Raw genomic sequence first — 27,805 nt, 5'->3', positions numbered from 1 at the left:
ATATGTACTTTAATTATATTTTTATTTTGTTTTTAATTATACAACCTTCAGGTTATATGATGTGCGTAACGGCACTTTACAGCAATTTACGTTTTTACCCAGTGTCTTTTCTAATATTATTGTAATTTTCCTAGGTCTATTTTCTCCGTGTTGATTTTGCGATGTCGATGCTCCTAACATTTAAATAGTTTTTTGTCTTTCAGGAGGCATATGCATTTTGCGCGTACGTTAAAAATTAACCATAACTAAGTTGATTCATGATGGATCAACTTGAATTTCAGGAAAGTCGAAAGTACACACAAAGAGCAACAAATCATTTATGATTAAAATTATCCATGTTGCTACATTCTGAATTTCATAAAATAATAAAAACGACGTTTGTTGTCATCAGATATCTTGGAACCAAGATCTGATCTCAAATCAATGTGATATTTACGGATTTAGCATGTCTCAAATACCTTTCCTACCTACTTTCTTGAAAACATACTCAAAGCCTAGCATCAAATAGAGTTATTTTTTTCTGTAGACCAATGCCATGTTACTTTAAAAGTAAATCACTTTATCTCGAATGAAATAGTAAAAGAATATAGTCGGTTTAATCATTTATTTCTATAATATTGTATTTTCTTTTTTGATTATTAAGTGTTTTATTCTTTTTTCTGACTACATTTGTTCAAAATTATATATGTGCCTTTGGCGTACTTATCTCATTAAAAAAAAAAATAAAAAAAAAACATTGGCACGTTTATTATTTTTTTTCTCCAAAACGGTTCATTTTATCGATAATGAACAAGAGTACCTTTTTTTTAGCCTAGGGTTCAAGGTATCCAAATTTATTTTTTTTAGACTTTAACATACAGGGTGTTAAGAAGATACGCATTAAAGTGTACAACCTAGTCCGCCCCTGGTAAAGTAAACAAGGTAAATGTATTTTAAGGATGTCATTTTAAGAGGTCCTAATAGTGTTCATCACCTAAAATTTTTACTAAATTCTACCGGGTAGTTTAAAAGTAATTTATGAAAAACCAATTTCCAACAGCGTCCATTAGGAGGTTGTATCTTCGTAAAGAAGGCCTGTAGGAATTTTATTGATAGAAACGTTCGGTATTATTTTTCGATGTTCTACCTGGATCCGATAAATTTCCCACATGAACCGGGACACCCTGTATAATTTCATCCGAAATATTTCTCCAAGCCTCTGTGATAGCCTCGTACAATTCATTTAAATTTTGATGAATAATGAATTTTTCTGTCAATAATTTCCCAAATATTGTCAATCGGATATAGGTCGTATGACTGCGTGGGCCACGGCAAAACGTTAATGTTATTGTTTTGCAACCCATTTTTGACTAACTTCAAAGAATGTTTTGGGTCATTATCGTGCTGAAATGCAGTGGCGAAGCGTACGAGTAGACAAGGTAGACACTGTCCACCCAAAATTATCCAGTTATTTGTCATTAATTTATCACGGTAATTATTTCATGTAACTGCTGAATTAAAATTAAAAAAAAAATTAACACAGGACGTAGTCGCTCTCCTTACTATTATTATATAGTATCTAAACATGATTAATCCGGCGCGCCCCGCCTGCCGCACCGATGAAAGTAAAAATACAGGGCTGACACTCAATTAATGTATACGAGCCCCAGGAAGACACATTGATATTTGTCTTCCGAAATTCGGAGCATCTAATCGAACCAAAAACGCATCAAGTAGGCGACAGAGGTCCGGCCGCATCAGAATTCAGCCTATTACGTCTGAGAAATTTACTCGCGGGAAAGAGATTCGAGCTTTTGTCTATCGAAGTCGACCAGCTATTTTATTATGCTATTGAAGGTTATTGTTTACGGACACGCTTGATCTGGTCGGCTACGATAGATCTTCAGTTTTGTTTTGTTTTGTTTTGAGATGAAAAATTTTGATGAAACTTAATTTTGATGAATTGCATTTGGTGCGGACGCGTACTATTGTAATTTAATAATTAGTAGTATATTTATTTTTGGGTGTATAGAAATTTAGAAAAGAGTTTTTTTAGTGGATATTTTAGTGGTTATTTACGAACGACTGTTCGATATTAGCAATTGTATTTTAGTTGTGTATTTTGTAAGTAAATACTACTTAACTATTTTTATTCTATCTATTATTATTATTTTTTTTTTTATATCACTGCATAATTTTTCTCTCTGAGTTAATATTTCATGCGCTTTCATTCCCTATTTCATTAAAGTGAATAATATTGAATACACGTTTTTTACTAATTAACGATTTTTATTGTTTGTCTACCCGAAAAAAAAGTTCAGGCTTCGCCACTGCTGAAATGTGAATATTATAGACATAAATTCCGCACACTAGAGCTTCATAATATTTTGTGGAATATCTATGCGTACACTTGTCTATTATTTTCTCTATTCTGTACAACAGCAGACCCATATACCATAAGTCGAGAAACATCCCCACACCATCACTAAACCTTCTCCATGCCTAACGGTTTTTGACAGATGTACTTTACATTAAATTTTTTACCTATCGCGCGCCACTCAGAAAAATACTAAAAACAATATTTCTCGACTGTTGAATAGTCCAATTAACGTGAACAGTAGCAAATTCCAGACGGGCTTTACTAAACAAACCACTTTCAACTAAGTGCCTCCCTAGAGTCCTTGCCATTATATTGGATTGAGTTGTTCTCCCTAATTCTTGTATGTTTTTAGACATTATTTAATAAACAAGAGATAAAAATGTTAGATTTTATATGATTTGCCATGCTTCTTTTATAAGGTATTGACAAATATGTTTAAATATAATGTTTTTAGAAATGTTATTGCTATAATTTTGTCCAATACTGTAGGTCCAAAGTAAAAAAACTAATTTTCACAGATTTTAATGAAATTTTATTACGTGAGAAAATGTCTGTTACATCAATATATAGAAGTTTAGAAAGGGATTTATTTGTATATCTGAGTTTAAGATCTGTTTTGATGTCTACTAATCTAATGCTAAAGTTATAGATTTGACGGTAGATTGATATGGATTTTATGATGCTTAAGTATTTCAGTTCAGAATACGTTATTACATTTAATAAACATTATTAGGTTTGTTCTTTTGCCTATAGCGAAAAGCTTTCTGAGATGGTTATTGGGTACATCAATACTGTTACATCAATTATAGTAGTTTAGAAAGGGATTTATTTGTATATCTGAATTTAAGATCTGTTTTGATAACTACTAATCTAATGCTAAAGTTATAGATTTGACAGTAGATTGATATGAATTTTATGATGCTTAAGTATTTCTGTTCAGAATACGTTATTACATTTAATAAACATTATTAGGTTTGTTCCTTTGCCTATAGCGAAAAGCTTTCTGAAATGGTTATTGGATAGGGTAGGGTGTTCAAATTTAGCAAAACATTAAAAATATCATTGATGAACAAAACGCGCACTCTACAGAATGCAACAAACATTTTGCCCGTACGTTCGGGTTGTTTACTTTGGTTCTACCAGTGATCAGTATTGTGAGTTCATCGATGTGGATGCAGATGATGTAATAGTACCTGCTGGTGCTTTTTTTATGACTTAAAAATATGTGACGGCCTTACTCTTAGTGACCTAGATTATGTGCCTATAAAAAATCTAATATTAATGTAGTAGATGGTATAAGAGCCAAGAAAGACCATTCATTTCGAAGGGCAGTTCTTGTTCAAGAACGTCTGGTTATAACACTGCACTTTTTAGCAACGACCACCAGCGCATCATGTTTGCATCATGTGCATGTTTTTTAATTTGATTAAAATACCTTGCATTTGTGGGATCCCGTAATACAGGCTGCATCTCAAATTGGTTTATCAATTCTCTTCTGCAGTCCGTTTTTTTCAAAAGAAAATATTTCTCCTCCAGTCATGTAAGGCATTAGCGTTATCTACTAGCCAGACCTCGTATAATATACAGTGCATCCCAAAAGTTATGTCTAAATTTATTTAAAATTCAGGTGTGTGTTCGAAAAAAAGAAACGCTCGAACCCGTCGATTTTTATTTTTAGTTGCGCATTTTTGTACTTGAAGTTTGTATATACAGGGTTGCTTAAAAATAAATTACGACCATCAACTTCTTTTTTTTTTTAAATGAAAGCACCTTTTTTATTTCATCTTTGAAGTTTGCGTGGAATTCTACGTATGTTTCATGCATCATCATACCTAAAGTCAACAGTTATCGAAAAAAAGACGATTCATGTAACAAATTAAAAAAAAAATTAAGTTAAATGTTCAAATTGGTTGCCGTTCACGGCTTGACAATATCCAAGGCGATCAATAAAGTCTCGTTGCACATTTTTTAATCATTTCCGGAGTTATGACGTGCACTTACTTCTCTGCGAATTCTCTCTTTCAAGTCGTCTAGATTATTTGGCCTATTAACAAATACCTTCGACTTGAGGTATCCCCACAAAAAAAGTCCATTGGTGTTAGGTCAGGCGAACTAGCAGGCAATTCGATGGGTCCTCTCCTGCCTATCCACCGATTGGGAAAGGTTTCATCCAAAAATGTACGCACAGTGGCAGCATAGTGCGGAGGAGCGCCACCTTGCTGGAAAATTAGTTCTTCGTCAGGATAGTCTGGGTCCAAAAGATTTCGAAATAAAACTAGTAATGCTGGAACTAATTCAAATTGGAAAAAAATCGAGATACACTTGTCCGGTTAAAGTCTGTTCAAAGAAAAAGGGACTTATTACTCTTCCGCGCACTATTCCACATCACACATTTAGTTTTTGAGGGTACTGGGTGTTTACTTCCATCATCTAATGCGGATTATCTGTTGCCCTATATCGACAATTTTGTCTGTTCACACTACCATTCAAATAGAACGTGGCTTCATCGGAAAAAATAATATTTGTTACTAAATTATTATTTAGATTGCACATGTTTTGTAAGCGTTCACAAAACTCATTTCGCTTATCGAAATCGTCATCAAATAACTCGGTAATTCTGCAGTTTAGCGGCTTTTGTTAAAACTAACGAAAAATGGTCGGGTTTTTTGCAAAATGGGTGGATTTGAATATATATTTTTCACTAAGAGTGGCGGAAAGCCAAATTTTATCACGAAAAGGGTGTTATCGCGCACTAAATCACTCACTATGGGACATGAATAGAATAACGTCATTAGAATAACCCTGTATTCGATTAGTTTTGACAACAAATAGGTTACAACTAAGGTGAGGTTAGGTGTGGTGTTGCCAGTTCTGTCGTCTACTGCGTTTTGTCAGTCTGCAGCTTCAGCCTTGTCCCCAGTGTGGCTGACTCATGATTGCCTTCTCTAAAGTGGCGAATTCACTCTATATTTTTTTAGTCACGTGAAATGTTAGGTATTATGCTTAAAATAAATTCACAAAAACTGTTTTTACCTTTTCTTGGTGGGTTGTCGACTCTGGGAGTATGAGTGCAGTGTTTTGGTTTGTTCCGTTTCTCTATCACCGCGAGGGGAACATAAGGCGCTGCGCACAGACCATAGATATACCCAACCCAACTCAATCCAACCCAACCCAGCTCAATCCAACCCAACCCAGCTCAACGCAACCCAACCCAAATCAACCCAACCCAAGCCAAACCAACCGCACAACGGAGGTTCATTAACACCCAAGAGAGCTAAGCTCCCCGTTGGGTGTTGATCCATTGTTGATTCCATCAACCATTGTTGATTCCATCAACACCCAACGGGTGTTGATGGAATGGGATGGGATGGGTTGGGTTGGGTTAGGTTGGGTTGGTTCTTAAATTGCTCAAGCACCGCTCATCAAATTTTGCGTATTTTTACAATTTTTTTTAAATGGCCTAATTTTACCCAAAAAAATTAAAAGTGGCGGAACGATACGATATAATTCGGCGCAAATATTGAATTTTGATAGATCTTAAAAAAAAAGAAATTTTAAAAATGATGTACTGCTAAAAATAAATTTTAAATTCAAACAAATTTGTGTTTATTACATGTAATTGACATTTTAAGTAATATGTAATGAAACTAGTGTATAATGTTATGATTATACACTAGTTTCATTCATCATTTTTTATATGTTATGATAATGAATGACTAAAAAAATACAGAGTGAATTCTCCACTTTAGAGAAAGCCAGACTGGAGACAAGGCTTTAGCTGCAGAGTGACAAAACGCAACAAAACTGGCAACACCACACCTAACCTCAACTCAGTTGTCACCTATTTGTTGACAACACTAATGGTATACAAGGTTAATCTAATGATTAATCGCGTCCTATAGTGAGTGATGTAGTGCGTGATAACACATTATTCGTGATAAAATTTGGCTTTCCGCCACCCTTAGTGAAAAATATATATCGAAATCTACCTACTTTGCAAAAAACCCGACCATTTTTCGTTAGTTTTGACAAAAGCCGCTAAACTGCAGAATTACCAATAACTCTTGCACAGGAATAACTTTGTAGGGGTGATATTTGTGCTTTTTAACTATTCGGTGAACTATAGATTTCGCCATGTGTAAATTTGCCCCAATCTGCGACAGAGGAGTGCATGGATTTTCTTCCAAAGAAAGCAAAACGTCAAGTTGTTCATTTTCATCTCGAGCAGGACGACCAGATTTCGGCAGATCTCTAACATGACCGAATTCTCTAAATTTAGCCTCTATTCTACTCACCACCTTTTGACATATCGGAGGACGATCAGGATGGATTTCATTGAATAATTGAGCAGCTTCTCTTTGAGTATGTGTTATATCACCAAACCCAACCATGCACAGAATTTCTATTTTTTCTCGTTCCGTTAACTTTACCATTGTGAAAACCGCAACTTTGCTCGTACACTTCACACTTGACAATATCTGTTTGGCGTACAACTGTCATACAGTTTCTATGAAAATACGCGGTTACCAGCCAACAATAAAAAAACACGAATGAATGGAATTTTGCTCTGTATAAAAACTCTTAGAGATAAGGTGACTTGTAAGGTGAACTTCAATAATAATGTTTGGTCGTCTTTTTTTCGATAACAGTTGACTTCAGGTATAGGATATGATGCATGAAACATATTATGTAGAATTCCACGCGAAATTCAAAAATGAAATAAAAAAGGTGCTTTTATTTGAAAAAATTAAGTTGATGGTCGTAATTTATTTTTGAGCATCCCTGTATATACAAAGTTCACGTACAAAAATGCGCAACTTGAAATAAAAATCGACGGGTCTGAGCGTTTTTTTTTCGAACACACCCCTGAATTTTAAATGAATTTAGACATAACTTTTGAGATGCACTGTATAATTCGAATGTTATCTAGCTTTTGTTGCGCGAGCATTGTACAAATTGTAACAGTTATTTCTTATTTTAGAACTTGCCTCCGGGTCAAACATCCCCCTGAGCGAAGTACTCGATTCTTCGGAGGCGGGCACCTCGTCGGTATCCCACGTGGCCGATTTCGCGGAGGTGCATCTGGACGAGGACAATTCGCGTCAGTCAAGTAGCAACGACTACTCGGAAGACGATGCCGAATCAGATTTGGACAGTGACGATCTCAACTGAATTTATAATATTGTAAAAAAATAATATGTATCGGAGTTCAGAAATAGGATCGGCCGAGAGAGCGTGATAAGAGACTGCTGATGATTTTTCCACGTAGAGCACTGAGAGAATGGGTTACAGAGGAGTCTTGCTGCATGAACGGTTGTAAAAGCGTCAATTAAAAACCCATTTTCTTGGTCCACCCTGTATATTGACAGCTGATTTAAAAATTCGACGTCGTTTTTCTTCGCTTAGGTTTGTAAATAATTGTGAATATTTTTTATAGGTTACAAACTATCACATTGTTTATGATTATCTATTTGAGGATTGTACTATTATTTTTATTGCATATTTATGTTGTATATACAGTCATGGTCCTATAAATTAGGCGCTTATAAAATTCGTTATTAAAAAAATTAAAATCTCATTTGCCTAATTTTCCAACTAATATATTATTTAACTTATTTAGAAAATAGTGGCCACCTATACAGGGTGATTCAAAATTGAGTGCAAAGATTTCAAGGGCGTATTTACCACAAAGATTTCCATTAATAATGCCCAACCACACGTTTACCGAAAATTCATTTTGAAATGATCTAGGCCGAATTTCTCTGGGGTTTTGATAGGACAAAATATGGGAATTTGTTTACCTACGTTTCATAAGAAAAAGACTCATCGCTCCAATACGCCAATACATGCGCCATTGGTGAAAGTAAAATAATAATTTTCGCGTAATAAGATCTATCTTTCTTATCTAACCAAACGTGCCAAATTCTATTTAAACGTCTAAAGTAGTTTTTAAAATACAGTCAAATTTAAATTTGTTAATTAATACTTTCACAAGCTGTATCTTTGTAACGAAGCATTTTTAAAATATATGTTACATTACAAACTGATATTATTTTGAGCTTTCTATATGCGATTTAAGTTTCGACTTCGAAGCTGGTCCAACCTGTATAGTCCTCTTTAAAAAAATATTAAACTTAACCTAAATACGCTGGAATATTAATTGTCAAGCGCTATAGGTGGATAACCTGTTACGATATGACTCTGTTTTTCCCTTTTTTATCGGAAGTCGATTATGTTAATTTTAATTGAATGCCCTATATATTATTGTATTTTGTGATTTTACACACAAATCTAAATACGTTTTATTTATATATTTGTATATCTATAGTCTTATATCCAATCATTTTTAAATTTCGCTTTTAATTAAAAGTGTACTTATTTTTGGAAAAAAGACACCTAGAATTTAAATGCAATTTTAGAACAATGAGATTTAAAACCATTTTGTCTTACTTTTATGATCTTCTCTTGTGTTTTAAGTTAAATAATATTCTTTTTGAGAACAGTGAATGACTTATTGTACTGACTGAGAAGTTCTCACTCATTCAAAATCGGTCAAAATGCACTTTCAATCTATAACTACTTTTTTGAATGATATTGTTATTTTGAAAATTTTTCTCCGATTTTCTTTTGCCAATATTGATAATCGATCGATTCGAACAAAACTACCGAGAATGGAAACGTCATTAGACATAGATTAAGCGACATTTTTTTCCAATCAAAAAAATTATTTTGTTTTATTTATTATAAGTTAAAAATCGGTCATCTTCTACGCCATTAAAAAATTTTCTAAATAATGGTTTAAGGGGTTATATACACTTATGTTTGAAGATATTTGTTTAATTGTTTGGCTTTATCATATCACTCTTTTTATTCAATCTCATTTCTTTAATGATAAGTTCGTGATGTTCCTCATCCATTTGTAGGTAAGAAGAGGTTGATTTGGTGTTTGAATGACCCATTATTTTATGAGCTGTTCCTCTTCAATTCCTTGCTTCGCTAGTTTTGAAACTTGTTACCCGCAGATAATGGTTATTTTTATTTTTTTTTTTTGTATCAATGCTTGTTTCTTTTGCCTGCTTGGCGCTCCATTGGTCAATGGTGCTAACTGGAACATTTTTATATCACTTTCCATATTAATTCCAAGAGGGATTTTCAGTTAAAAATAATCTTTCGCGAGGAATATTACTTCGTTTTAGTAGATACTAGGATTATTCTTGTTTAACACTTTGACCCCTGCATCCGGTTTCATAAAAATTATGTACCCGAGCTAATTTTTTTTTTTTTGAAAATGACTTGTCAAGACAATAAGGTTACAATAACAGTATTTTTTTTAAAGTAGTGATTTTAGAATGCGTGTATATTTTTGATACAGACAGTTCACAGAAGCTGACATTTACTTATTACGGTTATATTAACCTGCATGTATAAAAACCAATATACAATTTTTTTATAATAAGTTTGTTCAAAAAGTAGAAGAACTTACATTGGACTTAAATTTGCATTTTTTTGGATACATTATGTGTTTTGAAAAGGCAATTTAAACATAAAAATTTTTTGTCTGCACATCCTGAACATCTAGTGTTATATTGTTTCGAATTTTTGCATGCATGCGCTCTTCCTCTCTTTGCTTGTTCTTCCAATCGATGAGTTAATGCTGGCAGGAGAGGAACATCTTCATTGTCCTTGCACAAACTCTCAACAAGGCTCTCCCTAAAAGTCGTAATATCCATGTTTTTGTCTAAAGCTTTATTACACAGTTTTAGTTCATTTCTATCCCCACTTTCCGATACCATTTCAAAGAACGCCTCACGGGATTACTATAGGAAGATATTTGATCCGAAACATCAATGTAGGACTTAACAGCGTTACATTCGATTATGGTAGATGGCTTATTTTTTATACCAGTTCTTGTCTGGATTTCAGTCATTATTGGAGGCGATTTAGTTGTCAAAAAAGCAACATCTCGTTTGTCTACCCATTTGCCAACAACAAATTTCGTGTTGCTCGCTTGACACAGCATTTCTCCGCGATTTAATTTCTGCTCAAAGACACGTTTAGGGTTGTATTTTCTATTTTTTCGCGGTGTTCCAATTAAATGAGTCTCATTGTCGTACAGTAGGTGATCTAAACTAACACTGGTGTAATAGTTGTCGGTGACTAAGGTTCTACCGCTGTTCAAAATAGGTTGCATTAACTCCGTTACTACTTGAGTTGCTACTGGTTGATCCGTGGGTCGGACTCCCTTGCCAGCATAAACTTGTAAGTTGTACGTGTAACCACCTTGAGCACACAGCTTAAAAATGTTTATGCCATACTTATGGCTTTTTCCAGGTATATATTGCAAAAATGATAGCCTTCCTCGAAAAGGAACCATGGATTCATCTATACAAACGAAGTTTCCTGGCACCAAAGCTGCCTGGAAATTTTTGATGGATATTCCTAAAAGTGTTTCCAGTTTGAATAATCTGTTTCCCTCTGGACATAACTCATTATCCGAAAAATGTAAACAAGACAGCAAAGCTTCAAATCGAGATCGTGATATCTGTGTAACTTTATATATATCAGTTTTATAAATAAACTAGTGCTCCAAAAATCTTTTAGACGAGGTTTTGGGCTAAGTCCCATCCATATAAGGATTCCAATAAATTTTAACATTTTGTGATTTGTGTTACTCCAGTTGGCGAGAATTGAGTTTTTTGAGATTGACTCATTGAAAATACCAGCAATAATCTTTTGATGGGCGTACCGATTTGTTTCGGTTACGAGAAGGTCAAGCAATTCATCAGAAACTAATAGCCTATAAAAAGATAGCGGGCTGTCGTCATGACGCGTTTCGACAATCGGACCTAACGTACTATCCTCTTGTGGATTTGGAAATTTATTTAGATTCTCTTCATCAACATCATTCCAAATTATGTTTGGTTGTACTCTTGCCGCTTGAACTTGGGGACCAACTAAATTTATATCTTGATCTTCGTCATCACTACTGGATCCCTAAAAATAGACATAATTTTTATTATTGAGGGTATAATATAAAAATACAAATATTACCTGTTGTGGCTGGTCTTGGTTTTTCGGTTGCTGTTGATATTTAAATTTTTTATATTTTTGATTATTATTTTCGGCAGATTCCTCGCTATCATATTCCCAACTCTCAGCGTACCATGGATCTGCATCTGAATCATCAAATGGCTCGTCAATATCGATTAAACTTTCAGCTAAATTGGCAAGTTCTAACTCCGAAAGAGCACGTTTTTTTCTACAAGGCATATTTGCGCGCGAAAATCGTCACTATAGCAAGACGTACAAACACTCGATCACCGAACTGTAAACAAACACTGATCCTAAAAATAATATTTGCCGGTATTTAGGTTAAACGAGATTTTTGCCATGTTGCCGGACTGGCATAACAATTTTTAACAACCTAGGAAAAAAAACTAGTTACCAGAACCTAAAGGTATTAAAAAGCCCATACAAATACGTGGTAACTGTGTTCGGATGAAATACACAGCACGTTGTATACGCCAAATATCCGTGTATCAAAAAATATACACACAGGCTAATTTACAAATCTTTTTACGTATTACTTTTGATACACATAGGGGTTAACGTGTTAAAATTAGCCATTTTCAGCTTGGTAAAGGTTTATCTCCTCCCTGCGCTATCTTCGAAAACCTGGATGATATTCTATCCGATTTGTGTATACTCCAAGGCTGTCGGATTCTTTCTTAAAGTAACTTACTTTCAAGCAAGCCCTTTCACCACCTCTCTGAGCCAATTCATAGGAAAGCACAAAAATAGTTTATTTTTCCAAACCATTCATCGTAACTGTTAATAATTGAAACTTCGAAATCATCATATTTTAGAAAAGCTGAACTTGTTTTTCTTTTTTCGGGTATTTGTTGGGTAAGATGTTTGCGTTTCGCGTTTTTCGGTTCACGAGCAACTTTGAACTCGATGTCTTTAAATGGATCAAAGCTAATTGATAATAAAGCTAAATACTTTAATGATACTCATTAAAGTATTTTTTTGTAGTAATTTCGCTGTTATATTGCATGTTTTTATTGTAAAATCTCTGTACTCTTGACCATTTTGTTTTTTCATATTAAATGCCCAATCTTGAAGAAGTCTGTAAGTTCTCTAACCTGTGTCATTAGTTAAAATATAATTGCCGCCAAACATACTGCTTTATTTGCATACTGCTCTTTTTGCCACTTTCTCGTCTATTGATTTTATGGATTCTGCTCCAAAGCGCGACATATTTCTTTCTTAAAAAAATCTTTGAAATAAGATTCTCAAACTGACATAATATTCAAGAGCGTTGTTAAGCGTTACGGGATGTATAGCAAATAAGGTATATTTTTTAAACGTCAAGAATTTTTATTGCTTTTGTCAATCACAATGAAAATTCATTTTTTCTTTACAATCATCAAATTCGGCCGAGTGCTATCCTCCCACATTTGGCACAATTTGCAAAACGCACTTTTCACTACGAGGTCTTGATGTATAAGATCTTGCCTGTATAACAGGGAATAAGAAAAAGCAACGCCAAACCTGGCATTGTTAAGTGTTTTTTTTTATTTGAGCCTTGAAGATGTTCAATTTCTTGACGAACAGCACGTTCTGCGAATTTATTAAACACCTTCACAGTGATACAAATGTGTTTCACGATAAATCCATAAGCCCGCAAAATTTAGCACAACTTGCTGCACCTAAATCCAGCAATCTTATTGTCAAATTTAACGTCACCATCACAATTTTTTTGTAAAAGAGTTATAACTACCACTAGAAAAATCACGATGCGATATTCGACTGGCACGTTCACTTTACTACCATGTTTAATTTTTTCCAATAAGACACACTGAAACTACTGTTATTGGTGTATACAGATTTTGGATTAACCCATTAGCGCCGGAATTATTTTTTTATGCTTTTTTAAGATTACTAAAAATACGTTCAGGAAGCTGTAAAAATTTAGTTTTTTAATTTTAGCTACTTACATTTTGAGGTATTAGCCGTTACCATATGGCAACGCTAGGACTTTACACTATCTAAAATTGAAACAATCTTTTTAATTAGAAAATATTAAAATTTTATTATAGAACGTTATACTAAGTAATATAAAATAAGTAATCTGGTTTAAGTTGACGGGAATGATAAGGTACAAAGCAAGAAATACATAGAGCTACATCACATTTTGAACACATGGTTCCTACTGTGGAGTTGCATGTTTTGAGTGCACATTGTCTTCGTTTGTTTTGTGTTGTTTGTTGAACTAAATGGTCAAAACGATCAAACCGGATATTATCCGAAACTCGCGAATCTGAAGATTCCAATGCAGAAGCTCGTTGCCCAGATCCTTTCGGCAAAACTTGAAATTTTTTCAAGTATACGGTCGCCACCTTTCTTTTACACTCTAACTGTGAAACCTTTTGTTTTCGAGATCGATTGTATAGTATCCAGGAGTTTTGAAGAGCAACATCGAAAATCCAGGTTAGCAAAGGCCAATACCATTTCTTACCTCGAATACCGATGCGATAGCAGCCAAGGTTCTGGTCCATCTGATCAGTTCCTCCCATGTGGGCATTATATTTCGCAATAACTTTTGGTCGTGTAACCATTATATTTTTCTTTTGTTGTTTTGAGTACTTTTTAACTTGTTCAATTTTTTAAGCTCCATGCGAAGTAGACATCACTGAATTATCCATCCATCTTACATACAAATGGCCATCGGATTTCTCCATGGCTGTTTCGAAATATCCACGGTCTTTTTTGACAAACATTTTTTTATTCGCGAGGAAGCATTGTTTGGGCATTCGGTTTTCACGAATTGTTCCAGTTGCAGAATAACCACGAAATTGCTAATATGAGTAAAGCGCTGGTTTGAAAACAAATTATCCATGTAAAGTTCATATCGCAAATCCTTTTTTTCTGGCGGCAATTTATCTAACATTACTACCAAAGGGCTTGCAGCTTTGCCAAACAATAAATCGTAGTCCGCATTAGATTTGGGACTTTTACCTTGATAAACATCAAAATTTACCAAATAGCCGTCTGTAGTATTTAGGCTCCAAATTTTATACCCAAATCTAATGGGTTTTCCACGAATAAATTGCTTGCAGCTATGTCGCCCAAAATATCGAACCATACTCTCATCATAAGCCAAATTTTGTTCCGGAACGACATTTTTCAAACAGTTTTAACATTTCTATGACAGGCCGAATCTTGTAGAACTTATCATTTTTGTCTAGTTTTGTATTATCAGAGCAATGAAGAAACCGAGTGATCTGTTAAAATCTATCACGGCGCATTGCTTGAGACACAGCTAAATTTTTAAGATCTTCGCCACTGCTCCAATATTGCCTTTTAGATGGCAAATTATTATAGCCGCTTACAAATAATATTGCTATGAAGCAACGAATTTCATCTGGTGTAATATTAGGGTCTGGACAGTTCAAAAATAATGCGTACCTGCGAGTTTCCGCCACCAAATGTTTTATAAATTCATCATCTATAAACTCTTCGAAAATTTGAATTACAGACATTTGCTCAAATCTGGAATAATCTGGTGGCAGAAAATATTTTGGCGGTACAACTGCATAGTCTGCTCCTTTTTCCCACTGAGGTATAAATGATTTAGACTGGTTTTGCCTATCTTTTAGCGAAGTTGTGTATTCCTGCACAAGAACCTCTGCACATTATTTGTTTCCTGATCTGCTATATTTGCATCACATTCAACCTCATATTGGGTACCCAATCTCTCGTTATTGTATAATCTTACCTAGGCCGGGGCTCGCAACTGTCGAGCTGTCAAATTGTCAACTATCCTACGAAAAAAAAATTATCAAAAAATAACAAATTACGATAAAAAGTTAGCTTATTACCCGCCATCGTCCTCGTCAGCTGAGTCCTCATCTATGTCTACATTGGGTTCTGGTGGCTCAATGTAAATATCGCCGTCAAGATCATCGTTATACACCATATCAAGCGCTTCCGCAAGTGAAAAGCCATATCTGTAATTTTTGTTGTTTCTGTTGCCATATGGTAACATACAAGTTTACGCCCTTGTAACTCACTTATTAATGGATTTTATTCCAAATTTGGCCAGCGATAAGCCATAGTATTCTGAGCATCACAGTGTAACAAAATATCCTTCACTATTACACATAAAAAATAAATTATACTTACCGTAGAATGAGGCTATTTTAGAATTTTTTTGAGGTTTTTGACCGATATCTATAAGACAAAAGTAAGCAATTTTGTAATGGCGTTGGAAAGACCTATGATAGAGGTATCTATTTCTTATATTTGACTAACGGCTTCCTCTTCTGGAAGCCGTAAAAAAATTTTTTTAGGGCCTTCTCAAATTGCCCCATAGGATGAGGCTTTTTGAGAATATGGCTTAAAATTGCATAAATCATCATTTATCCACTGAAGGGGATATTTGGAAAACAAAAAAACATTTAAAAAAAAAAACATGTTAACATATAAAAAAAATATACAAAACAAAAAATATTTCTTGCAACATTGCAAATTACAATTAAAATATGTAAACAAAAAAACATAAAGTAGATAACTCTAAAAAATGATCAAACAAAAAAAAAACAACTTAAAAATAACTCTGGTTTGAAGGTAACAAAGGTTTCTTGAAGGTTACAAACAGTGGTAACTATATGTTTATTTTATGTTTAGTTCTGAAAGATTATCCGAAAAGGTAAAAAATTGCCTGGTCCCTGAACCTTCAATCTTAGGAGGGCTAAGTATCATGATAATCATTTCGGTTGTTACCTCGTCTTCATCTAACAGGAGGAGATAAAAATCTTTCTGTTTTGGAGGATTTTTTTAAAAACGATGTTTTGAAAACCCGTTTCCCGTTTAGCAGGATAACGGATTTTATTTGTCCTCTATAACATTGGCTTGAAATTGTTGCCGTGTATCGAACAACTACCCAATCATTGACCTTAAGATTACTAAAGTTTATAAGAGGATGGTCATCATCGTCACTTATTTCTTGCTGATTTTCATCATCATGTTCTTCTGGTTGGATTTCTTTATCAGGTTTTTTTCAAATTAAAACAGGGAAGGTCTTCATCGTCAATATTTTGTAGCTGGTCTTCTTCATCATCTGATGATTCGCATGAACTTATTTCAGAAACATTTCTACTAGTAGACGGGTACAAATCAGATGTAGAAACACTTTTTCCTGCTTCTACAGTAAGCTTCTTGCGACGCGGTGCTTTACGCTGCTCACAACTACCCATACGCATTTCTTTTAGGACATCCAAAACTGAGCTTGAAATGCTTGAATCTAAAATATTAGAATCTGTACCTGTGGTGGACGATGCAGGTAATCTTTCCTTTGGTTGCGCAGGATTTAGAGGGTGCAATCCAGTTTTGGCAAATCCGGAGATTAAATTTTGCCTTCCTTTGCCATTCTCTTCAATCTTGTTATGGAGCTGTGCAAGCAATTTAGGGAATACATCTTTTGAGAGTGTAGTCATTTTCCGCCCTTGGCCTTTCTTCCACGTTGTCAGAATTTCGCGCCAATATTTCTTAAGTGGAGAATAAAATGCGACGTCTAATGGCTGCATGACATGGGTCGCATTGCTTGGCAAACAAATAAATGCAATATCCATTTTCTCGCACGTTTTAAGGACGTCTTCGGAAAAGTGAGAAGATAAGTTGTCCCCAATGAGAGCCTAAAATGAAAATTAAATATGGGTAAAATGACTTAAACCTCTCTGTTATACCTACTCACCTTTTTTCCAGGTTTATTTAAAAAAAATGGAACTACCACAGTAAAAAACCAATTTCGAAAACAAGCGGAATCGAACCACCCGCTTTTAGACCTATTATATCTGGCACCTTTAGGGCCTCCCTCAGTCCATGAGTCCCAAAGATGCTCACCTTTATACACTACATAAACTGGTAATATCTGGCCATCAGCAGTACCAGCATACATTAAGCTTATGGCTGTTTTTGTCGAATTTATCACTCTTTCTGGGTACCTTGATCCTCTTTTATAAATATATTTCTTAGTGCCTGGGTTGTCGGTAAGGTTTATTTCATCATAATTTATCATTAAACTAGGATTTACCGCTAATATAGTATCTCGGGCATTATCAAAAAAATTATCGATAACTTCTGGTGAAAGTGAAGCTCTTTTAGTTGAAATATTGGATGATAGACGGTTTGATATGAGCTTTTCATGTCGTTTAAGAAAAGCTAATGCCCAATCTCTACCAGGAAAGTTATCCTTCAAACGAACCTCCTGTACACCTTTTTTATCCAGGTAATTCTTCGCAAAATGTCTTAGATCCAATATGTCAAAGGGAAATCCCCAAGCTGCCACAATATTTAGGTATTTCACAAACTGTTCCTCTTCTTCCTTGGAAAATATTGAAGGTCTCCCGGTTTTTCAAATATATTGGTCCCCCTAGCACGTCTGCTTATGGTGGCGATGGGCACTTTGAAATGCTCGGAGGCCTTAGCCAAAGTTAACCGGCCTTTTTTTACTTCTTCTATTGCTCTAGCTAAGGCTTTCTCTGAGTAATGCCTATATGGCACGTAATTTTTGCCATTTCTGACATGGCTAAATGTTTTTTTATAAGTGCGCACCATTATCTCATACCATTCTAAAAAAGCCAATTTCATTTGAAAGCCATTTCTAACAATTTTCAAATAGCCCCCATGCCTTCTCAAATAGCCCCCAGTCACTTCTCAAATTACCCCACTCCAGAAAATACTGAATAAAAAAAAACCAAAAAAATTTCCTAAAATGTTTATGTTACCAATACACCTTCCTAAAACCCCATACTTTTATTTGGATTAAGTGCCAATATCATACAATTAATCGGTTTAGATTTACAGAGTAAAGTTAACCACTTACCGTTCTTTCACCAAAAAAAACGTGTTTTTCCTAATATTTTTACGCGCCAAAATAAAACAGCTACCTTTCGTCGATCTGCGCTTGAGTACGCGGTTGCATGTGTACTAATGGCCTTGCGCGGCGTTTGCGTATTGTTATTAACTCTGTGGGCGTTGTTGCCGCTTTTAACATTTTTCGGATGAATTCTCAAATTACCCCTGATTTCCAGAATAGCCCTATTCTACGGTACTCGAATTGTATATCCATATTTTCACGATGTTTCAATAACAATCAAATTTAACCGCACTAAAGACACAGTTCGGCGTTTTTACAGAAACTAAGCGAACGCGTGGTTTTTGCACGCTGTTACTGGTGATATGACACGCAACAAATTTACTAGCGCATGACCAATGCCATCGCACTTTGAGTAGTCACGTGTTTGCCGTAGCCATGTGGTAACAAGTTAAACAATTGTCTTGGTTTTTCACACAATTGTTTAACTTGTTAAAAGGGTTTTAAGAATGACGCAGATGGTGAAAAACACATGAACTCATCTTAAAACAGTTTTTCTAAAACGCATAGTCATAACCAAGATCTAACGCAGTTCTAGTGTTCGGATATCCATGAAATCTTGAGAGAAAAGTTTTAAAAAGAATGTACGTTTGTAATGTAATGTTCTTTTGCCTTAAACAAGTGTACATAACCCCTTAATAAAGTTTTTATCCGGTATTTCTTAAATTGTCGAATCGGTTACAATTACATTCGATGTAATAAATTATTGAAAATAAAATGACAAAAAACAATTTATTTCAAGATTTCAAGAGGCTAGTTTAAGAAATTTTACTATTTATATGACCATGACTAGAATCAAAGGTTTTTCTTTGGGTGTATGATTGTTATGTATTTTTTAGAAATTGTTGAGCAAAAGTATGTATTTTTTGGGCCAGTCTTAAAAGCGTGATTTAATTTAAATCTCCCGAGAACAACCCAACTCTTCCGCACATTAATTAATTATTTACTACATGCTTACCCACCCACCTATCAAGATTCAAAAGTATTACTATTTTTTATAGATCAAACCCAAAAAATATAATTGACATTCTGGTTGTAATAAATTTTGCACCTTGCATAGAATTTAAAAATAAAAAGACTTTTTTATAATATAATGAAATTATTATGCACAATCTTAAATGTCCATATTATAATATTGGTTATGTAAGTAATAAGAAAAAAAAAAGAATTATTGTACAAATGCTAGTTTTTTAACCTTAAATTGTGTGGGACACAATAGGTTATAAAAATTATAAAGAAACCATTTTTTAGTTTTATTTTTATTAGAATTATTGTTCATAATGTTCTTTTTGATATCTTCACACTTGCAAATGGAAAATATACACACATTGTCCTGCCGTTTTAATTTTTAAACAGTATTTATAAGAAATAGTCTGGTTTATTGTTAAACATGTAAATCAGAATTTATACAGTGGCAGAAATTACTGAGCCAATTTTCCATAATTATTGAAATAATACAAAATAAAAGTTTATTAATGAGCAAGCAGATTGTTTTCTTTTATAGGTTTAAAGTGTCCATATATTTAACAACAAAAACCTAAAAATCTTAATACGAACACAATAAATAACAAGACAACTAATTCTGTTCTTTATTGAAGATCATCGTCGTCATAAAGATCATCGAAATCTGAAAATAAATTAAAAATTAAAATGATAGTTAAATTAAAAGCATACAATTCCTTACCGTTAAAAAAGTCTCCATGAACTGCTTTCTCGTTGGCTGTCAGATCATTGAGTAAAGAAGCTGAGCCACCTGCCTAAAAAGCATTTATAATTAATTGTATGTTAACAACATAAATCACATTCAATATTATAAACCTACAGTGACTAAGATTAAAGATTACTTGAATATTTTTGTTTAACATGTTTATTGCAGTTCTCGCTAAATTTATTCTTATTTTTTCTTTATGTCATTGTACAGGGTAAAAGATTATATGTTTTTGGAGCAAGGTAAATAAAATACTTTAAATTAAAGTTTTGTAAGTCATTTGGGATACTTGAGTTTTCTATGTAGATAGATCAATATTTATTGGTATCAATTAAGTGCTCATACAAGTATGTAAAAAGTTACAAAAATATAAGAAGCACTATAACAGATTTTGAATTACACTCTTAATTATCAAATGTTCACGTTAAGAAATTAAAACATTAGAAAATATTTAATGAAAGGAGGTTTTATATTACTTTTAAGATTTGAGATTTTGGATTATACTTTCAATTATAAAATGTTCACAATAAAAAATCAAAACATTTGAAAATATTTAAATAATATTTTTGAACACATTACAAGAATTAAAAATGAATCTGAAAAATTGTACCTGAATTGATTAAAATGATTTTCTAATTAGACATATTTAATTAAATTAATTTTAAAGTTATGAATTTGCTCTGGTGATTTATGAAAGAGTTGAGCCTACATAAGACACATTAGAACCAAAATAGCCATGGTAAGTCATAACAAGTGTTTTCACAAGCAAGAAGTCATTTCACAAGCTTTAATATGGCATGATTCCTTTGTGACTGATCCAAGGCGTTTGACTGTAGACTTTGAGATCCTTTTGCAGAAACTAAGAAATTATAACTTTAGCGTCAATAGTTGTTTTGTCGTTTGTCAATAACAGTTTTCTAAATCGAAGTCTAAAGGACAGTGTTCGAAGATAAGTACTTAGGTCTACATATTTTGGAACATTTCATTCTCATTTGGCATATATGCTATCCTGGCCTGGGATCGTTTTTCACTGAGTATTTGGTCTGCAAAGGAAGGCTATAAGAGCTATGGCAGGGGTTTGGGTTTCGGGATGACTGCAGACATGCATTTAAATCTTTCGTTCTCGATTTATCTTGGCAAACCTCATGTATGTTGGACAGAATGCAGGTTGTTTTAAAATATGGCAAGGATGTGCATTGTTATGACACAAGGGGTAAGCACAACTTAAGACCAGCTTAGTGGAGACTAATAACAATGAGAGAGTTGCAACCAAAACAATTTAGGGAGAGGATTAAATTTTGTTACATGTATTTTCATTTGATTTTATTTAATAATAATTGATTATAAATGTAAGCACCAAATTGTTATTTGTATATTTTATATTTATTGACGTTTGTAAATGTTTTGTTGTATTAGCATGAATAAATTGAGAGTTTACCAGATAATTGTGACCTGCTCATGCCACAATATTCTAGGGTCCAAGTACGCGTCCAAGAATTTCATTCTCTCTGGACTTGGGAGGCATGAAATAGGAGAAATTTGAGAGTTTTTATTTTATTAAAGCTAAGTCTATTTGTCAGGAACCAAAATTGTATTTTCTTATTTATCTAGAATTACATTTTGGAACAATATTGGAAGGGTGATAGTGTTCCAGTATAAGTAGTGTAACACTATGAGATTTGAATTCTGTGAAAAATTTGGCAAAAGAAAGTGTATTAATTTTGTATTATATAATGTCCTTATCTTTGTTGCTTATTCTGTAGATAGTTGTGCAGTAGGGAATACTCTAGACTTCTCTGCATACAATTTTGAAAACATGTTTATGTATAGACCAAAATACTATATTTCAGTATTGATTCTAAGGACTTATGAATAATAATAAGTTCATTAAATCCTGGAAAAATTCTCGAGATTTAAAATTTAAAGATTAATTTTTTAAGACTGTTAGTCAATTACTCAGTAAGAACACTCTAAAATCGTTTGTATAAGAAGTTTGCTTTATTTGATTTATATTGTATGTTAAGAAGTTCAAGAAATTAGGCCTATTTGTTTAAGTGAGTGAAATGACAATATATTTTATATATTTCTAACATTCAACAGTTAAGCTGTATTGTCTGCACACAAAATTATTGTATAACTATTTAAGGTACATTTAAAAAAAAAGTAAGGATTAATTATAGCAGGACCTAGCACTGTACTTTGCAGTATCCCATTTTTTGTTATTTTTTCTTTGCTTAAGGTCCTATTATTATTTAAAACAACCTTATAACTACTCTGTAAAGAGTTCCTCATAAGCTCCATTGCAATTCCCCTTACCCCCTGTTCTTTATTCTATACATCAAAAGGCTTATTATGTGGTACCACATCAAATGCCTTGGCCAGGTCTAGAAAAACCAAAGACTCTATCTTTTTTTAGATGGTTAGTAATTTCTAATGCAAGTTTGTATAAGGCCTTTGTAGTACTTCACCTTAGCAAGAATTCATATTGATTCTCTGACATATATGGTTTGCTATACATCTTCCAACGCATTGACAAAGTTAATCTATAAAACCCTAAAAGTTTTTCAGCACCTCATATACAAAAAATTTACTGTGAAAAGAAATTTAAAAGCAAAGTAAAAAGGTTAACTAAAGCTTACTATCAAGTAAAAGAAGATTTTCAGGACAACCTTGGCCCAAAAAAAAAACAATATGGCTTTTACATTTATTGACCATAATTAGCTTCTAGGTTGACTGATTTTTTTTATATTTACATTATTTTCTGATTTATTTAATTTTCTCTGAGTTTGTTCAGCTTATTGCCGATACTACTTTTATTCATTTCTTGTAATTTTAAGAACTTAAGTAATAGTTTTTGCTTTCTTTCTGACTCATTATTTTCTAAAGCAATAAAGTTTTTTTTTTACTTTAACACAAAAAAAATTACATGTTCTGTCAGTAACACTTTTAACATGCGATTAGGCTGATGGTTCGATAATTACATATAATGTCTATGAGGCCTGGTTTATGAATAGGGTTAACGCTAACCAGTGTCGATTCTACTTTTCCAGTTTCATAAATATTTATTAAATGAAGAAAAGGTTCAAGAATTTCTGCAACAGTTTTTTTTATTGATGTGAAAAAAATCAACACCTGAAGAACTGTTATTTTAGTATGTTAATATATTTTTGTTATGAGTAATAAAGGCATCAAAAATATAGATTGTACTTAATGCAAGTGTGGATTCTTAGCAGTGGATGCTTTTTCCCAAAGAAATATATTCTTTATTTGTTCATATGTAATCATCCCCATGAGTTCCACGGAGGGAGGGAATTTGGTATCAATATTTGAGCAAGGTGGAGTACCATAAGACAGCATTTTGTATGTCAGATGACCTTCTAGAAGTACTTCTACTTCTAACTCTAAGCAATTGCAAGTCTCACTGGCTGACATCAATTCATCCAAAGTGAAGGAGTTTCACTACCTTATAGGTGAAATTATATGTTTAGATAATCAGCCATTCAGCATTGTATCAGATGGTGGCTTTACTCGGTTACTGAAGACAGCAATTCCAAATTATCAAATTCCTTCTGACAGATACTTCAGAGAAAAAGTTGTACCAGATATTTACTCAAGATGTAAAGCACAAGTGACTCAAAAAATTTCAAATATGTTGGGAAAAGCATCTTTTACTACAGATATTTGGACGTGCAAATATACAAACAAAGTTCTTTTTTCTCTCACATTCCATTTTTTTTGAAAAAACATGTTTAAGTTTAAACCAGAGATCCCATTTTTCACTTGCTTGCAAGAAGTTTTCAGGATCTCATACAGGAGAAGCCATAGCTGAAGCATTTCATTCTTTGTTACAAGAATGGAATATAAAAAGGGAACATATTCACTTAGTATTAGCAGACAATGCTGCCAATATGAGGAATGGTTTTGTTAAGGCAAAAGTAAATTATGAAGCATGCTTCATTCATTCTTTACAACTTGTAATACAGGATGCTATAGGAAGTCAATGTGCAGTCAGTGATTTAATAGCAAAATCAAGAAAAATCGTTTCGCATTTTAATCACTCTCAAACTGCTTGCGATAAACTAAGTCTTGCGATAACTTCAAGAACAACTAAACCTTCCCAAACACAAACTTTTCCAGGATGTACAAATACGTTGGAATTCCTCATTTTATATACTCTCTCGCCTACTTGAACAAAAACAAGTGGTAAATTTATATATTTTGGATCATGGGACTCTTACAGACTTGACATTTTCCGAATGGGAATTAGTTGGAAGTGTTTTAAATTTGTTAAAGCCATTTGAAGACACTACAAAAATTACAAGTTCCTCAGACTGCTGCATATCTGAAGTCATTCCATTTGTTTGGACTATCACTGCCTATCCTAACAAGGAAAACGCTAATTTTGCAGGAGTAGGTACAATGAAAGCAGAATTAAAAAGCAGCTTAAGTAAATGATTTCAGAATATATTTCTAAAAAAATATTATACCATCGCGGCTTTCTTGGATCCTCGCTTCAAAAACAATTTTTTTACAACAAAAGACTGTGATTTTATATGCGAATACATAACTACAAATCTAAAGTCGCTAATAAAAGAAACCAATACATCTGTAGAACATTCTAGTTCCCCTGCCATTTTAGATACAATAAATGAAACTATAGAAATTGATAGTGATGTCGACAAACCACTTGCTAAGTATGCTCGAACTTCTGAACCTGAGTCTAGATCTGGCCAAAATCTGTTTTGGGAAGTGTACGAAGAATTTGCTGGAGAAGGGATGAGCTCCACAACAACAAAAACCATTCCAACAACACCTTGTGACACAAAATCATCTTCTAGAGCATCCATTTGTGAAGAAGTGAATGCTGAAATTGCAGAATATAAAAAACATCTTCTTCTTGAAAGAAAAGCTAATCCTATTTCTTGGTGGCAAGAAAAACAAGAAGTTCTACCATTATTATATAATCAAGCTCTTATATATTTATCTGCACCAGTTGGCAGTGTTGCAAGTGAGCAAATGTTTTCAGAAGCTGGAACCGGAACCTAAATTCGGCGAAAAGGAATCGGCTGAATCCAGAAACAACCGAGACACTAATATTTTTACATGATAATTTGCCTAAACTCCCTAAACTACATTATTCATATTAAATGCCTCTATTTCATATTATATCTACCATAATATCTTAAGATTAAGTTGTTTGAATTATACTTTAAATTTAAAAATAAAAAAATAAAATGTTTTAAACTGCTATGGTTGTTTTTTTACACATCAGCGATATGTTTATATCTATCGGCTCTCGGCCGATATATATCGGTATCGGTCGATCACTAATTATTATTACACTAAAATACAAAACATTATCTTATTTCATCACTTCAGGTACAACCTGTTTTTCAAAATGAATGCAGTACCTGTATGGCATAGTGAGTATGTTTTTCTCTGCTTTGTAATTGGGTTTTTACCTGTAAGGCTTGTAATCAGTAATCCAATAAGTAATGTCAGGCCCATTATTACTGGAGTGTTATACAGATTGCAAATACCTCTTACTGAATGTAAAATAAGATAAAAGTAATGAGGGCATAGATGTTTACTAGGTATTTAGTTTTACTTACTAGGTAAAGGATAGAAGCTTACCTCATCGAATTCCATATAAGGCCCAGCCCCTTCAGGAAACATCTCGTCGACTACCAAGGTAGGTTTCATGTTGGTGGTATCAATTTTAGCGGATAATTTTCTAAACAAAAGGAAAATACGTACAAATTACAAAATTTGCTGTTTATTTTTGTTTTTGTTATTGTTGTTTTTCTTGAGGTAGTAACAATTGACAACTGACAATGACACATCCAAGAGAATATTTGGGACAGACAACTCGCGAGACGGTTGTTGTTAATACAGGGACGGATCGGTAGTTTGTAAATGTAAAATAGGTATTCATTAATAAATCTCATATACAAATTTAATAATATTACGTATAAAATACATAGTAGCCTATACTAGAGTCAAAATCAATAAAAGTTAAAAATAAAAAAAAAACATTTTTATAAAAAAATCAAAACACAATTTACGACCTAACACTAGATATGAAAAATGCTATCGATAATTAGAAAATCATTGATGAATTCTGTGGTATCATAGAAAGCTCTCTCGAAATAAAGAAATTTCTTTATTTCGAGTTTAAATTTATTAAGTGTGGGAGAACTGTGATAAATCATCGAATTGTGTGACCTTTGAGGACAAAGAAATAAATGGTAATTCTAACATAGCCCAAACATTTGCAAGCACTGCAACCTCAATCTCTCTACAGGCTAATACAAGTCTGGCCAGATATGACAGATAATGCTACTTCCTTGTACAGCGAAATAAATAAATCTATATGCCAGATTGGTGATAGAAAGATTGTTATTTGTGGTGACTCTAGTGCCCGAAACATGTCTCGAAACTTGTCTTTCTGTGTGGGCCCATCAAATAAAACAAAGGGATATGTATAATTATAGTGGTGCTAACTTTGTAGAAATTCTGAATAGGGCTTCTTTACTATCATCGGGAACATGATGAAGAGGATATTTTTTGTTGTGTCGTTGAATTTGAACACCCTACTTTGTTCAGAATACATTTAACAATGTATTCTGAACAAAGATACTAAAGGATTATAAAATGTAAAATGTAAAATGTATTAAACCTACTGTCAAGGCTATAACTTTAGATAACTCTAGCATTAGATTAATTCAAGACATCAAAACAAATCTTAAATATAGATATACAAATAAATCCCTTTGTATATACTTCTCTCGCTATACAGTGCTTTTCTTTGAAGTCCCCCCCCCATTTATTTTTTGAACGGGTCAAAAAAAATTTTTGAAACTTGGCATAAGTAAATTGGTCTATAGATACTATTTTTCACTGTAAACTAGGTAGTTGTAAATTCCAAGATGGCGGCTGGGCGACATCTTGAGAAAAAATTTTAAATAGAAAGGGGGGTCGTGTGGTACCTCATTTTAAAGGTCTCGATGACCTGTCTAAAAGTAACAGCCAAAAAAATACACTGTTGCGATTTTATTAACGTTTTTAATAGAATACAATGAAATACTAATTTACAATTAGCAAATAAACAATTTATCAAAAGAAAAACAATATTTAATTTAAAAGATGCTGGAAATGATTTCTTTGTACCTCTTGACACATAAATAACCTATCTGAAAATTCACGTCGAACATTTTCAAATACATCTGCTTCAATATTTTGACAAATGTTAGTGATTCTTTGTCGTAGCTCAAAAATTGAGGCAGGTTCTGTTTCGTATACCTTTTGCTTTAGGTATCCCCACAAAAAAAAGTCTAGCGGCGTTAAATCTGGTGACCGAGCTGGCCATTCAATAGGACCCCGACGACCTATCCAACGACCAAAATAATTATCATTTAAATAATTTCTCACATTCCTGGCAAAATGCGGAGGAGCACCATCTTGTTGAAATGTAATTTCCATGTCAAATTCATGTACATTAGTTTCAACAATTTCTGTTATGAAGTACAATTCACCTGTTCAATTTTCTTCTAAAAACAGCGGCCCTACGATATGATTCCCTAATATTCCTGCCCATACATTGATTTTTTTGCGGATACTGAGATCGGGTTTCACGAAAAATGTGTGGATTGGTATCACTCCAATATCGACAATTTTGTCTGTGGACATTACCATTTAAAAAAAAAGTACATTCGTCGCTAAAACAAATGTTGCGCACGTGCGTAGGTTGCCTTTTTACTCTCTCTGCCATAATTTCACAGAATTGCACTCTTCGGTC

General features: G+C 33.4%; 2 protein-coding genes across 3 annotated transcripts in view; one reads left to right on the top strand and one right to left on the bottom strand.

The window, feature by feature from the left end:
- Positions 1-19,411, top strand: part of LOC126744841 (transcription factor Dp-1) — a 65,192-nt gene extending 45,781 nt beyond the window's left edge. The window contains exon 10 of the mRNA XM_050452400.1: positions 7,341-19,411. Within this exon, the coding sequence (XP_050308357.1) occupies positions 7,341-7,531 (191 nt within the window). The 3' untranslated portion in view covers positions 7,532-19,411. The remainder of the gene's footprint in view (positions 1-7,340) is intronic.
- Positions 19,412-19,754: 343 nt separating this feature from the next.
- LOC126744851 (COP9 signalosome complex subunit 9) overlaps positions 19,755-27,805 on the bottom strand; it is a 40,236-nt gene continuing 32,185 nt past the window's right edge. Inside the window, exons 2-4 of one of the 2 annotated variants that reach the window (XM_050452412.1) lie at positions 25,642-25,741; positions 19,984-20,056; positions 19,755-19,926 (exon numbers count right to left, since the gene is read on the bottom strand). In XM_050452412.1, coding sequence (XP_050308369.1) covers positions 19,889-19,926; positions 19,984-20,056; positions 25,642-25,710 — 180 coding nt within the window. In that variant the 5' untranslated portion in view covers positions 25,711-25,741 and the 3' untranslated portion in view covers positions 19,755-19,888. Of the gene's footprint in view, positions 19,927-19,983; positions 20,057-25,641; positions 25,850-27,805 lie in introns of those variants that run through there. The other variant, XM_050452411.1, reaches the window with a different exon arrangement.

The sequence above is a fragment of the Anthonomus grandis genome, chromosome 15 (assembly GCF_022605725.1).
Source record: "Anthonomus grandis grandis chromosome 15, icAntGran1.3, whole genome shotgun sequence".
In the NCBI taxonomy this organism is placed as follows: domain Eukaryota; kingdom Metazoa; phylum Arthropoda; class Insecta; order Coleoptera; family Curculionidae; genus Anthonomus; species Anthonomus grandis.
This window is presented reverse-complemented; position numbering and strand designations above follow the sequence as displayed.